Raw genomic sequence first — 16,172 nt, 5'->3', positions numbered from 1 at the left:
TTGTTAGTCTCCTAATTCTAATATTTTAGGCTGACTTTAAAGTAATTTCTAGATAAATGATCTTCCATAACATTATTACTGTAGTAAGGGTTGTCAAATACATTTATTTTGCTTTATTCCGGTTAGAAAAAGGAACAAAAAGGTACCTACTCTGTAACAAGTATTATTCAAGTCAAATTCGGCCGAAATGGACAAAATATTCTGAATTTTAGGAATTTTATATCGATTTTCAGTTCTATTCTATTTTAGATGGAATTAAATTATAATTCAAAAATATTCAAAAAAATTTGCAGGATTGAGGTTTGAATTGGGGATTCCTAAAGAGCAGACAAGGGATTTTGTAGCTTTATTGGTTTGTGATATACTAAACTCTAGAACTTCATATCCAGTTAAAACTAATGCATGGTCTATAACTGAAATGCACCAATTATCCAGAATTAGATTTTGAAATAATTTTCATTCATTCATCTTGTGTACTATCGATTACATCAGTGCTTCTATATATATATATAGAGACTAAACAGAGAACCCTAACTATTATTATATTTTACTACTCGACAATGGAATAATCTTCTGAGTATCTGAGGAGCCGTTGGAGACTAATCAGTTAGCTCTCCAGTTGGATTTGTATTGGAGACATCTAATGTAGTCTTAACAACTGGCTTGTCGATCGCAGCATGCACCTGACTAGAGTGGTTTGGTACACTGGGAACGAAGAGAGGAGAAAAATAAAACATGGAGGAAGGGTAAAATGGGTAATTTATAAAATCAAAATGAGTTTTATTAGAAAAATCAATAAATTGGGTAAATTTGTGAGTTTTTGAACTTTAGAAGGGTAAATATGATATTATGAATTTTTGAGGGGGAAATACGGAATTTCAAGGTTTTTGAGGGAGATACATGAAATTACAATCCAATGTTGGATCTGCTGTGAGCCTGTGAAGCGGAGGTAATTTATAGTTTATTCAGGGCCTCAAGGGAATTTGTAGCACAGTCTCTGCCTATCTGGCATGTCACGCACTCACGTTCCAGCCACCATAAAGCGGAATTTTTTCATAAACCATAATTAATAAAACGTTTTTTAGGGAATCAATATAATTGATTTTTTTTTTCAAAAACCATAAGGACCGCGGGGTTCCCATGGTCTCAAATTGTTTTTTTTTTTCTTTTTTTTTTTTTTTCTTTTCAGACCATGGGGTTCCCACGGTCTCAATTTTTTTTTTTTATAAAACAGAATTTTTTTAAATTTTTTGTATTAAAATATTAGAAATTTTGAATATATTTCTTTGAAAATAGATGAAATACAATATAATTTGATTTATTAGAAATACTGCAATAAATAACCCGGATCAATATTTTTCAGGTCGGATTTTTCGCGGCTGTAAGAAAAATTAATATATTTCTTTATGTGTTATTAGAAAAAAATAAAAATGCTTAGATTCTGAGTTATTGATCCCGGTTCAAAAGTCACTTCTAGGTAATCCAGAAAATATTGTGATCTTTCTAGTAAATTTAATTTATGAAAAGTTGTATCTATTTTTGAAAAAAAAACAATAACTTTTAAGTTATTTAATAATTGTTATTCAAAAAGAATTATCAAAATAGATATAACTTTTTATAAATTAAATGTCCTAGAAGGATCACAATATTTTCTGGATTACCTAGAAGTGATTTTTGAACCGGGATCAATAACTCAGAATCTATGCATTTTTTTTTTCTAATAACACATAAAGAAATATATTAATTTTTCTTACAGCCGCGAAAAACCCGACCTGAAAAATATTGATCCGGGTTATTTATTGCAGTATTTCTAATAAATCAAATTATATTGTATTTCATCTATTTTCAAAGAAATATATTCAACATTTCTAATATTTTAATACAAAAAATTAAAAAAAAATTCTGTTTTATAAAAAAAAAAAAATTGAGACCATGGGAACCCCGCGGTCTGAAAAAAAAAAAAAACAATTTGAGACCGTGGGAACCCCACGGTCCTTATGGTTTTTGAAAAAAAAAATCAATCATATTGGTTCCCTCAAAAACGTTTTATTAATTATGGTTTATGAAAAAAATTCCCATAAAGCCTCCTAAATATAATTACAAACGTAAAAGTAAAAATAAAATGAGAATTCCAAAGTCAGAGTCCGACCACACGGTGTAACTGCCATCGTCAGTTCTAGAGGATCCGGACCTTATCAAATCTTAGACCATGGACCTTGGGTAGATTATTCTAGAAGGCACGCCTCGTGTTTGCTTCAACAATCTTCAGATAGTATCTTTCAATCTCGTTGATAGTTTACCTTTTTTTTTTTTTTTAAGTAGAATGTCAACAAGTTTTGGATTAATCTAATTGGCTAGTTGAAGCCTTGAAGGTACCATTGATAAATCATAAGACTTCCTGCTTTCCCAAATAGTGGCTTAGCACTGATTATAGGGGTGAAAACGGAGCGGATACGGAGCGGATAATGTTGATATCATATCCGCATCCGTCGGATAATGAGCGGATACGAATACGGATACAGATACGGATAGTAAACGGATATCAAAATTTAAAACCAAATCCGCCTTAAACGGATACGGATACGGAACGGATAGTCCACGGATACGGATTCGAATACGGATATAAAACGAATAATGATCGGATAATTGAGTCACATAAACTTTATATACAAATAATGTGGGGAATACAAAAATAATATAAAGATACAAGATTTTCTATATTAGATAATAACAAAAAAAAAATGAAAAACAAATCAGAAAAGAAATAAAAGGTTTGAAATGGAAAAGGGAGAATAGAAGAAATTGTAGGGAATGGAAAAATAAAAGAATAGCCAATATTAAATATTCATGCTTCAATTACACAAAAGGGTGTTTAGTGCAGTGGCTATGTGCTATGGTTCTTAAACATGAGGTCTTGGGCTCGATTCACACCAACTGCAGTTTTTGAATATTTTCAAATAAAAGTGGGTTTCCATGTTTGGAGCAGCGGGTTCACGGGTTCGGCGCCAACTGGTTCGCGGATAAAGAGTTTGCGGGTTCGCTGATAAATTCGGATTTATTCGGATATCCGTTCCGTTTACGGGTATTGGAATTTATCCGAATCCGTATCCGGATATATTGTGAATACTAAGAAATTATCCGGATCCGTATCCGTCTATTATCCGATCCGCATAATTCGGATTCGGAGCGGATTCGGATCGGATAATCCGGCTCCGTTTTCACCCCTAACTGATTAGCAACGCAAGAAATATTCTAAAGTTCATTAATTCGTTGCATGAATCATGAATGCCATACAAAAATTATTTATTTGATGTAGTGTTCTAAATAGCTAGCTATAGTGGCGAGATAAAAGTGCGCTAACTCAGCTACGATCGTTATAGCTGTAATAGCTGACTGCTATTACCGCTATGCTACATGAGTTTTTTTTTTACAATTTATATGGGTTTATGTACTTCTATTTCTATTTCTAATGCTACATGGTCTTTTACGATAAGTATGCTAAATCAAATTATGTGCTTCTGTTTTTATTTGTGATTTATTCTCTCATTCTATATCGAGAAATATTCAAATATTAATTCTCCCTTTTGATTGCTCTTCGTATAATATTCATTTGTAAAATTGTTATCTTTCGTTTCAATTGAAAGCTAATTTTGATTATTATTATTATTATAATATATAAAATATTTAAATATGTATACTGATTTTATTTACTTTATAAAATTAATTGCTCTCCGTCTATTATAAGGAAATAAATCTGCTGTGATTCTAAAGGGATCGCAGGACCCTGTTATTCCAAATCCATCCATTTATTTGTCTGGAGATTCGTGCATAAAAATAAGTGTTGTTGAGATTTGTGCATTCCAAAAAGTAAAAAGATGGATTTGGAATCACAAGATCCTGCGATCCCTTTAGAATCACAGCAGATTTATTTCCCTATTATAATATGTAATACTATGAACTATTAAGTAATTTTACTTTTTAATTTTTTTTCTTCTTATTTGTGTAATTAATGAAAATTATACATTTAAATTAGTTGTCATTTAATTGTTATTTAATTCTCCAATGATTATGTTGATAATCAGTAGAAATATAGAATATAAAATTTGAAAAAAAAATGCTATGTATGATAGCTTTCGTTATAGCTACGCTATTCGCAATAATTTTTTTCTCTCCCTGCTATACCGCTATAATCGCTATTTATAACCTTGATTTGATGACTATATTTTTCTTTATTCTTTCTCTTTACTTTCAAACATATTCTGCTGAAAGCACGAACGGGGGTTTAATTCACATCCTTTTATTTATTTATCTCTATCATATCCGTATTTTATTCAATAAGTTGAATATGATTACAAAAATTTCATTAGTTACTAAATATGAATATGAATGAATTTTTTGAAAAACACTGATTTTGAAAAATTCTAAAAAAATAGTAAAAAAATTCCAAAAAATAAAAAAAATTGGTCTCCAAGCACAATTTAATATGGATATCAACTTGAACAATTCAGATCGACGTTTTAAACTTTAAAACTAGAGATATGAGTACAAATTAAAACACCCGCTTTAATTTGCAAAGCATGGTAGCCTTACTCTCTCTCTATATATATATAGAGTAAGACTACCATACATTGCAATGCATATACATTTTTATACATTGGACTATAAATCACGGATTCAAAGTCCAAATAACCGACCCAAACCGGTTCATATTGTTCTTAATATTAATGTGTTTGGAGACCAAATTTTATATTTTTGAAATTTTTTTTACTATTTTTTAGATTTATTTAAAATCATTATTTTTCAGACAAATCTGGACCATAAAAACAACAGTTTTCAATAAATCTAAAAAATAGTAAAATTTTTCTAAAAAAGAGTGATGCTGTCATGGATCAAAATATTTTTTTTGATCCATTCCATAATTTGCCATAAAGTCATTAATTTAACGGATAAAAATATTTCCACTGGATCCTTATCTTCCAACCATGCTGTACTCCGTTTATAACATGCAAAACAAATCAATGCGGATAAGTCCCTATATCAAGCGGAATTGATAAATTAAAACAAATCTCTCGTGTGAGATCATTGTTGACGGATAAAAGAGTTTGTCGGCATACTATTTTGTCATAAATGATTTGTATATTAATATATTTTAAAAAAATATTATTCTTTTAAGTATCTAGAAATTACTATTTTCAAATGTTGGGGAATCTTTAAACTTGTGATGTCGACATTTTACCAAAGGAGATTCGAAAGACTGGATATTAATTATAAGGGATTATTGTTGTCATATCCACCAAACAATTCTAAATATTCAATTTTTCCATAAAAACTTTAAAATTATTTATTTGCTCACTAAAAACAATTTTTTTTTTTCATTTCTCCTTTCTTCAATCTAATTTTTTTTATTTGATTACTTAGAATAACCCATTCATTAAAATTTTGAAATTTTAAAGTTTATTTTAATTTTTAACTTTTAGAGAACCCAGTTTTTCCCTTAAAGCAAATTCAGTAACTAAAATTACACATTAGCATTCAAACATTTGATTGATTATAATGCAAAATAATATTGATTGTAGTTGGAATAGTGTTCGTTTGAAGCTATATTGTAAGAATACGGGTATGAGTATTGTATCAATTACAATACAGATACGATAATGTGATAATTTTCAAAATGATACAAATAAGGTGAAATATGTTGTTGAAATATCACACAAATTGTGTAAACATGTTTTTTATTAGTTCGAGATGGAATGTACGGATTCTCTTATTTCATTATTATTTTGTATTTAAAAATATTTCATTATTATTGACCCTAGTTTCTTTTCTTATTTAAAAATATTTAATTATTTTTGAAGTAAGAACAAAACACTATTAAAGCTCATATAAAAACATGTTTTTATTGTTGACGACGTATTTCAAATGAAAATATTAACGACATATTTCAATTAAAACTAATTATAGAAAAATATTTTAGCAAATTTGTGCGACCTATATGCTAAAAGTTATTATTAGCTCGAGGTGGACTGTACGGATTATCTTATTTCATTATTATTTTGTACTTAAAAATATTGAATTATTATTTCATATTCTTATTATTATTGATCCTAGTTGCTTTTCTTGAAAATACATGTTAATGTAATAATTATTTTTGTCTACACAAGTAAAGAACAAAATCTATTAAAATTCGTAAACTTTTATTGTTTTTGCTTAAGTGTTTATCCATAAAATATAAAAACTGACATCCTGTTCTTTTCGGTATTAGGCCTATTGGATCATCCATGTTAGCAAGTACCTTGATGGATTTTGCTAGGCTGATATATGTTCAGAATGTAGAAAAACACATCGAAACAATTGATATACATATCAATACAATTAACTACAAGATTATCTCTTCAAAGGAGCATACATTGAAAAAAATTGGTAAAGTTTATAAATATTTTGAAACATGTAATGACAAACTTGGAACAATTTGCAATTATCTTTCCTGACTGAAGAGTCAACCTAGAAACTAAAGCCCTCTCATACTCGGCTTGCTGCGCAGTTACTACATTTGCCTTATTTTTTGCTCTGATTTTAGCTTCATTAGCTTCTAATGCATCAGCTACATCAAGCAATATCTTCTCTCTCCTTTGATGGTATACTTTATTTACAAAAAAAAATACAACTAATATTTAGCTCTTATTCAACAAAAATAAGAAAAAAACTTAATAGTGATGGACAAAAATTACATCAAAATAGTATTGAAATTGTTTAACACAATATATCAAACTTACGTTTCAAGTATTAGTTTTCCGCTTTTTGAAGCAAGTAGTTTGTTGTATTTATACACAAGCCAAACACATTTTGCCTAACCTTAATTTTACTAACATATTGCTTTAATTCATTCTTGGATGGTTTATTATCCATGACTAAAGCCAGATATTTGTTGACAAAATATTTCAATTAAAATTACTAACGATATATTTCAATTGAAATTAGTAATGACATATATCAATTGAAAATGTTGATAACATATTTCAATTTAAAGTAGTTGTAGAAGATATTAGAAGATATTTCAGAGAATTTGTGCAAAACCTATATGCTAACAAGTTATGATTTACCAAAGGTAGAACACGGATTCCCTTATTTTATTATTGTCATGTACTTAAAATTATTTAATTATTATTGGCTTTAGTATTATATAATTTGGATGTTGATTAGTGTTTCATCAAATGTCAAAAAATATACGACCGTCACAAAATTCTATTTGATTTAATCAACGTTAAAAGTACCTATTAAATTTTATAATTTTTAATATATATGTAAGATAGACTCTAAGTTAATCCGTGAGTAATGAAGTACTGCTTATGATTTCAGTTGAAGAATGAAGCACAACTTACAATATCAAATCTCCTAGTTACTTCATAGATGGTAGAAATATGTGGCAAGAATATGAAGCACTACGTCGATCACGAGGTCACAACTAACATCAAATCTAGACTTGCATTTTTAAGTTTGATAGAACCCAGCCAAATTCTTTTATTAGATATAAGTGGAACCACATGATAAATGCCAACAAAATTGTGACAAAAAAATTCCACTTTCAATATAAGTAACATCCAAGATAACAGAGTCCTTAACGTGGAAAGTAGACAAAATTACATTGTTTCATTCACTGGCATGCTAATAAGCTCTTCTTTACCACACCCGTCTTAAATTCATTAAATATTTGTCAACTATGGTAAGTGTTGCTCTAACTGGTAACAAAATAATACACTACAATTTCACGCTTAGTGGGGATTAAAAAGTACTGCGTCACTATTTACACCGAGTACCATTTTCCATGCACTATAAAGAGTGCTAGTTCTTTCTTCAATGCTATTTATTAGTGCATTTTTTTCCTATATATACAACAGTCTGTACAGCTGGCGAGTTGGTTGTCAAAACTCAAAATTACCATTCAACTGAACAGATAGAGCTGGATTTGTAATATTGTTAAGAGGGGTTTCAAGGCTGATAACTACCCCTGATTTACCCGCATGCCCATTCCATTTTGATCTTCCAATCTGTAAACACAAAAAAGTTACAAACGATTAAGCATTAAAATTACCTGTATTCCCTGGAAAACATGACAATACTCGTAGCATCTCCCAATTTTTTTTTTTCAAAAGGACCCTGCCAGCTTACAAGAAATTTATTCAATCCCCATTCTTCCAATCTTCCTATTTTGTTCCCAAAGCAAAAACCTCTAATATTCATTCTTGGGTGGGGCCAGTAAGAAGGGGATTTACAGACAACCCCTTCTTATTAACCATTGACTTCTCTCCATTTCACATTTTCTGCATATTTATCAATGCCAAATACACAATACAAACCTCAATACTACATTTATGACTGCAAGATAACATTAGGGCCACACTGATATAAACAATAGTTTTTAGGGACCAAATATAAACATTTGAAGTTTTAAACTTGGTGATCTTAAAAGAAGCCTGATTGATGCCTTGTTACTATTTTTTATGTTAGTCCTTTTTATTAGTAAATTTAACTTACAGCTAAAGAAGCAAACACAGAGGGGTGTGTAGATGAAGCAAAACCACAAATCACATTTATATCCTCTTTCAGGGAATATATCGAGTGTATTAGCTCGGCACGCAAACCAGGGTTGCTCCCTCCAAAGGTGGGGCATAAGCTGATTCAAAAAATCTTAATTATCACTTATTCAGCTAAAGTAATTGTGAAACATATGCTAGTTAATTATACATCCCATTGACAACTATGATCAGTCTACGAACCTGAGTTGAACGCTAGGTTTAATCATGATACCATTTTCTTTCCATGCCATGGGTTGCTCGACTCCAACTGAGAACGAATTATCAGGCCATCGTACCATTGGTGTTACCCTGGTACGGAATTTATTCTATTGAGAAAAAAAAGTTCAGAGTTAGTCCAAGAATGTGAGTGAGGATAAGAAATTTCATAGACACCAAGCAACATCTCAAAATACCACACAACCTTATAACAAGAACTAGTATTTACAAAACTATAACTAAAAAGTGACAATGACCGTGTCAAATTTTCAAACTGTTCTTCTTGTTTTGTCTCAATAAAGGGGAGAAATATGAGGGCTGTGTCTATATACTAATTAAGAAGCTAGAATAGGAGGAAAGAATTTTTCCAAACTAGATAAGCATGAAGATCATTTCCAACTTCTATCATGTCAAAAGTGATAATTCTCATTTTGCTCGAAACATCCCACAAGCTCTCAAAATAATGAGCAAAAGAGAACTAAGGAGAAATATGGACACTAACCCTGAAAGAAAAGCTAATTCTAGTTTCACCGGGATATTTCCCTTGAGCTTGAAGCAAACCACCTAGAACTGGTACAAAAGCATTAGTTGAGAAGCCTTCACCGGCAACATATGTGAGCTGCCCATTTGGGCATTGCAAATCCATGAATGACTGAAACATAAAAAAATAATCAATTCAATAAGTGAATCAACCAAAATGCAGATCTTATTTACTTATAATCACCCTAACACAGTGTGTGAAAGACAATCATGAACTCCCAGTCAAACAAACCCTCTCAAACAAAAAATATAAGTAAAAAGTAAATAATAAACAAACAAACGAATAAATGAATGAGGGAGAGATGTGTAATTAACTTGAATATGATTGTTTAAATTTAGGATTCTCAATATTTTAGTACGAGCAAGGCTATTATAGTTCCATCAAAGGAAAATAAATATGATAAATGAAAAATGTAATACTCACACAGGCAAGCGGATTTAGACAAATCATTGACATCAGCAACCATCTCCTATGTTTTGACCATACTGCTGGACAAAGAGAATGTAATCCATTCTGCAAAAGAAACCAACAGGAAATGAAATATATTTATCATCTTAACCCATTGTCAAGCAACTATTCCAATCCACAACAAAAATAATCACATGGTGACCTCATTTCCACCTACATAGGTTGGCTACTGGTCTAAACACATGTTTGATTTACTCATTTATTAATCGTTTTGGTTAGCCCCTTATATTTACTAATGTTTTATACTTGTAACAATGGGGCACAATCAATGATTGAAAAGCAACATCACGCCAAAAAACACTTCATCATCCATCAAATATCAGTCTAGTACCACAAAAATACTGTACTAGTTTGGTTATGTACACTTAACTGATTATATGACATCATGATAAAAGGAAACAAAAAAACTGTACCTTTCTATCATAGCCATACCAAAGGAGGTGTTGCTTCGAGAGATGGATAGGTAAAAGAAGAGTTGAGTCACGAACAAACAATACAGGCCCCAGCTGCACGAGGAAAAGAGATGAGCTGTCGCTGCCAGGTCTAAGATTGCCGCCACGAGAAGCCTCTACTCTCCACAAGTCTCCTCTTGCCATTACAGAGGTTTCTGTTTCCCGATTTCTACTGTCATAGGTTGCCGTTATGTTTACTGTACCCTGTTTTATAATAATGTCATCAGTTGATTACACCAACTTAGTCAAAATATACCATTCTTTAGCAATCTGCTACTGCTACCAAGTTTTAGGGTTTAGCTGCACAACTAAATTGCATTTGGAGATGGCCTGTACAGTGTCTAAGTCCCAACACTTCAACATACCATTCTTTAGAAGTCAACTGCACTATGTGGCGCCTTCTGAGTGGCTCCAGCATAGGTGATCGAAAGAGCTGGTGAGTGAATTTTCTTTAAAAAAAAATTCAATCTTTTTTCTTTCAAAAATTGTTCCTTTAGCAACTCTGAGACAGGCAAAACACCATGCACAGACAGACCAACAAATGCACCACAAATACCATACAGTTACATGTACATGCAAGATAACGCCAAGAGATTCACACTATAAGCATGAAGCATAATAGCTTGCCATGCAAGAAAGATACACCTAGAACACATACTAGAAGTCATTTTACAGAAATTGACCAGTTACCCTGCCACCTGAAAGTTACTCTAGAAACTTTAGGTCACAAATAAATAATTTTTCCTTTATGGATGGGGAGCATAAATAAGATTATCAAAATCTAAACATGCTTTACTGCCATCAAATTTTCTTACATGAGGCTTCTTGAGCGGCCCAGAAAAGCTGACTTCAGAATCTAATCTTTCCAAGTCTTCATCTCTATCATCCTCTGGCATCTCGCCAACTGTCCCAATTGCCAAATCAACCACCTGTTCTGTCTCAATAACTTTTTGGTTCCCAATTTGTGCCACAACTAATCCCATATCGGAAACATCCCACCTCCTTCCAACTGCTGATGGTGAGGTGGAAGAATGAGAAACTAACCTGGCATAACCCAAGAGAAGAGTAGGAATATAAGAATAGAATTTCTTTTACTTATCAGAAATCTGGATTTCAGAGTAAAATTTTGTTTTGATTAGTTTCTGAATCACCCCGTGGCAGGAATTTTCTTTGTGATTTGGATTGGTTTCTTCCCATACACCAAACCATAAATACTTCTTCAATTATCTGCTTATTAACTACTCGGACAATCATATTATTTATTGAAAAAAAACCTAAAGTTCCCAAGGCCTAAATCAATCTCAGTGCTAAATCATTAAAAATCAGATAAGTCTAACCTAGTGCCAAGCACATCAATAGAAGTGATAAACATAATACTACGCTTGCAAACTATATACTTCAAAATCTTATCAGCAATAACTAGAAAAAAAAAAACTACCAATTCTCTGAGATTTCTCGAAATTAACTCAAATAACCCTTTCACTTAAACTTCCCAGTAATCAGGACCTACCTAGGCTCGATGAATGACTGTTCTTCCTCGAGTCGAAAAGGAGGAGGGAGCTGTCTAAAGAACTGTTGCACAACGCCATTGAAGTAATTCCCGATCTCAGCACCAGCTTCGCCCAGGCGACCTCCGATCTCGTCTAGCACAAATGGCGCCTTTACCGGGGTGGGAGGCCACTGGAACGGAACTGGAGGGGTGACGATCTGCGACTGTATGAATCCAGTGACTCCCTGCGCCACTCTATCCATCAAGTCTTGGCCATGGCGCTGTACCTCATCCCAAGCCTCGAACGACCTCTCCATTAGACGACAGGATTAGATTCTAGGGTTAGGTCTGGTAGAAAGAGAGAGGGATAGGGGCAGAGTAAAAAAAAAAATCTAAAAGGATTTATGTGTTGCGCGTCGTTTTGGCGAGTTTGAGATTTGAGTTTTTTTCCCTTTTTTTTTTCTTTTTTGAAAACTTCTTTTTCCTTTTTATCGGGGATAGGGAAAATAAATGCTTTGTAACTCTCGTGTGAGGAGTCCATATCCTCTGAGATAACGGAATATTTCTGTTTATATTTGGACCGTCCGGTCAGAATCCGGACGGAGTTGGAATGAAATGTATCCTTTAATAATCGTGCGGATTCTGATCGTACGGTATATATTTTAACAGAAATATTATGTTACCTCATGCGATATGAGCCCGTGAGTTGTGAGTTGTGAAGAGTGAAAGCGGCAAGTCTTCTGCCTAGTGGCGCACAGCGACGGGCTAAGGTCTATCCATTATCGATAATTATTGGGGTGCGCTTGTTTTATTGTGACTAGATAAGCCGACATTTGGGCCTTCTTATCTGTTTGAATGTAAAGCACCCCCAGTTTATTCATTTCCTAAAATAGAGGTCCATTTTGGGCCATAATGGTCCTGTGAGGTAAATCTAATGTTGAGACACCTATTTCTCCAGTAGATATATAAAGGGAAATATCCACGGCTATGTTACCCGATACTTTATACATGGTCTACCCGTATCTGACATGTATCGTATTACTATATCGATACTCATATCGTATTACCCGATACCTTATACATGGTCTACCCGTATCTAACACGTATCATATTACCGTATCGATACTCACATCGTATTACCCAATACTTATATCATGTTAAAAATTGTCGTATCGTTGTATCTCGTATTGTATCCGATATGATATCCTTACCCGTATTAATGCAACATAGATCCACGGCCACGGATGAAAACAAATCTACCTGAAAAAAGAACTTTACTAAAATGTAACAATTATTTTTTGGCATAGAATTAGTGCTATGTATTTTGGATGAGCACATTGCACCCTCTTCTCTGTCCTCTAATTATTTGATCATTTAATATGAACAAAGTATAGAATTAACGTTAATCACATCTCCAAATTGTTCATCACACAAAAATAGTAAAAGAAATATTTTATATTACACCTATAAAAATAAAAAAACATCTTCCCTTGCTTGCCATGGAGATTTATTCTCCGCATGGTTTTGTCTACATATTTTCTTATTTTAGCTGAAATATGCTTCTACTTATTTCATATTAATCAAACAATCTAAAAGATGGTCATATAAAGATTTTCATTTTTTTTTTTAAATATATATGTCTTTAGCCCAAATAAATTATTCTGTCAGATATTTGATATAAAGCATATATTATAAAAGGGATAAGTGATAATGTATGTATTTTGGTTCTTTAATAATCACAATGTACAAAAATATACATTCTCTAGCTATTTAAGAACACCCTAGTTGTACCAAGGTGCAAGCAACAAGAGCCATAAATGTCAATGCATCAAGAAAGTATACTAACAGATTATTTACTTTTGGTTCCTTTGCACAATGACATTATTGAAGTTTTCATTTCTTAATTAAACTTCAGCATTGATATTTTCAAAAAAGAAAAGAAAAGAAAAGAAAAGAAAAACAATTCTATACATTTTCGTTATATATATGTACTTATTTTGTTAACCATTTATTAACGTGTTTTCAGCTGCCCTTATTCAGAGTGGAGCATATATATACCAAAAATATAATCATCCGATCGAGTAATCTGACCAAAAACACAGGCAGCAACAAATTAATGTAACTTATAACCAAAAAGCTTTTACAAAGTAATTAAGTACACTAAGATACAAAAAGAAAGAAGAAGAAGAAGCAAGAAGTAAAGATCTACGACTACGATGGACAATGCTACTCCCCAATCCAACGGTCTGCATTGTCCGAAACAATACACGCATATTCATTTTGATGCACGTGCAATAACATTTCACATTTTCACCTACGAAGGAGATCTTTGCATCCAGACAGTTCTTACAAGGTTAGTTACTGACAAGGATACCCATGAAATAGTTGCATCAACGCCCGTCTTAATGCCAGGTGTATCCTTTTTTATTTACAATTTTGCCCCTGATCAGATCCTACCTTTGTTAATCATTATATGACGGCCACTCCGTTTGTTACATACACTCTCACTCTATGACAATCCAAACTTCATTAATAAACCACCTGCTATTCAAAACTTTTTGTTTTATTAAAATAGGCTAAAGATTTTGAGATTTGACTATTATAATTAATAAGACAAATGATAGTTATTTTTTATTTGGGTCTCATATGTGTTGACCCTTAGGAAATCCAAACTTTTTAAGAATAAAAAGTCTAAACTTTTTGTCACATGTGTTGACCATTCTACAGGTGACCACTGGATTACTATAGAGGTAATTTTCTACATACGTCCCTAAACTTTGTCATTATATCCGAATCTTTGAATTGATGTCAATTTTTTAAGCTACATTCGCGGATACTGTCGCATTCTTGTAGTGATGTCAATTTGTTTTAATCATATTACTCTATCTCAACAATGTAAAAAAAATATGAAGAAGAAGAAGAAAAAAAAGAATGCGTGATGCTATAGATATAATTTACAATAATTTTGGTTGGTCAATGTATTTTTTTCTAACGTCAATATAGACAACTGTGAAAAGAATTATCATGAAGTTCTTGACTTCTCATATCCATACGTTAAGAGGTTTGCATACAATATCTCATTCCATGTATCGGGGACGCCTGGCAAGCACCAATGGCTACAGTCTTCAGGTCCGCCAGGCGGTGTTCCTGGTTCGCGATGCTTCGAAGGATGACCATCTTTTCGGAATTCTGTCATCTATGTGACATTCAAAATGCTAGCTCTCATGCCATGGTTTCTCATATGTTCTATTGTACTCGATATGATCGGGTTGGTCCATAATTCGAGTCGGAAACCATTTGTGTTAGTATAGGTAGGGATCTGACTCTAACGCACAAGTCCCGTGATGCTTCCATGAACCGTTCCTACAATTTAGGCCAACAAATCCAAATTAGAAAAATTACCTCTTGTTTGGCGAACAATTCTTTTTTACTTGCAAGATACCACGTACTTACATGAAATGAATGGGGGCATAACTCCGAAGAAATATGTAACTCTTAAATAATTTTGGGTTATTCAAGGCCCAAGATTTAATCGTCTCCATAGATCTTTGGAATGCTTCTTTAATATCCATTGTCTGATTGAGAGTTTGGCCCATCTGAAAAATGTTAGCCCAAATTTCCCATTTAAATAAAATTAATAGCTTAAATTGAAGATTCTGACAAAGAGGTCGTTTAGATGCATGAGAGGTTATTACCCTTCAATTAAACTTACATTTTCTAAGTCTTGTCTATGTTTCACCAATGACCAGTATTTAGTACCAGTAAATCTGCACTAGCCCACTTGTAAGCAAAGTGCGGAAGTTTATCAACCCGTATTGCTCCTCGCAAACCAAAAAAAGAGACGTTTTGCAGTTTGAATCGATCAACCACCACTAGATGAGGTGCACGATAGTATTCAACGGTTAGGTTGTAATCCTTGAAAACTATGGATAGGAAGCCTCTGTGCTTGGTTATGGGGTTTCCAAATTGCTCGTAGATATTTGACGGGTTTGACACGTTGATAGATAACATACAATTCAGGGATTCCCATTCATTTCTCCCAATTGAGTCCCCAACAAATACTATTCTCTTGTTTGTGCTTCGCTCTAGCATCTCTTTCGCATTGAATCTGAGTAAAGTTAACTAACCAAGTCACTATTGTTTTTATAGATCATTTAAGGCAAGTTTGAATTTTGTATACTGATCATAAAGGTGAAAGGAGTGCATGAGGAGAATATTACACTATTCTTTATCTACATAAATCCTTGTGGTATTACAAATTGGTTCCATTTTTAATGAAAATCAGGATGGTATGTTATATATGGCCTGTTAAGTTTCATTAGACAATGCGTAAACTAAGATTACTAATTCATATAAAGCAACTAATTACTGTTGTAATTGTAACTTCCATGCAAATTGTAGGTATATATGTAGATCTAAATACCAAAGTAACA

General features: G+C 32.5%; 1 protein-coding gene and 1 pseudogene across 2 annotated transcripts; both read right to left on the bottom strand.

The window, feature by feature from the left end:
- Window positions 1-7,691: 7,691 nt before the first annotated feature.
- LOC144546708 (uncharacterized) lies at window positions 7,692-12,227 on the bottom strand. The gene is made up of 8 exons (XM_078295248.1): window positions 11,761-12,227; window positions 11,066-11,294; window positions 10,212-10,454; window positions 9,754-9,843; window positions 9,292-9,441; window positions 8,775-8,899; window positions 8,533-8,671; window positions 7,692-8,045 (listed from the first exon to the last, which is right to left on the bottom strand). Exons 1-8 carry the CDS (start codon window positions 12,054-12,056, stop codon window positions 7,920-7,922), a joined length of 1,398 nt encoding a protein of 465 aa, XP_078151374.1. The 5' UTR covers window positions 12,057-12,227; the 3' UTR covers window positions 7,692-7,919.
- Window positions 12,228-14,751: 2,524 nt separating this feature from the next.
- On the bottom strand, window positions 14,752-15,954 carry LOC144546768 (protein trichome birefringence-like 8 pseudogene; annotated as a pseudogene). Its single transcript, XR_013508876.1, has 3 exons — window positions 15,478-15,954; window positions 15,193-15,335; window positions 14,752-15,102 (listed from the first exon to the last, which is right to left on the bottom strand). The product of XR_013508876.1 is annotated as a protein trichome birefringence-like 8 pseudogene (transcript).
- Window positions 15,955-16,172: the final 218 nt, after the last annotated feature.

Source organism: Carex rostrata, chromosome 30, assembly GCF_964058835.1.
Source record: "Carex rostrata chromosome 30, lpCarRost1.2, whole genome shotgun sequence".
Lineage (NCBI taxonomy): Eukaryota > Viridiplantae > Streptophyta > Magnoliopsida > Poales > Cyperaceae > Carex > Carex rostrata.
This window is presented reverse-complemented; position numbering and strand designations above follow the sequence as displayed.

Excerpts from the sequence above, each read along its gene's own strand:
- LOC144546708 (XM_078295248.1), bottom strand. The coding sequence starts at position 12,056 with ATGGAGAGGTCGTTCGAGGCTTGGGATGAGGTACAGCGCCATGGCCAA. Across the intron at positions 10,455-11,065 it reads GGCCGCTCAAGAAGCCTCAT|GGTACAGTAAACATAACGGC; the intron begins GTAAGAAAATTT and ends ATTATAAAACAG. Across the intron at positions 9,844-10,211 it reads GGTATGGCTATGATAGAAAG|AATGGATTACATTCTCTTTG; the intron begins GTACAGTTTTTT and ends TTTCTTTTGCAG.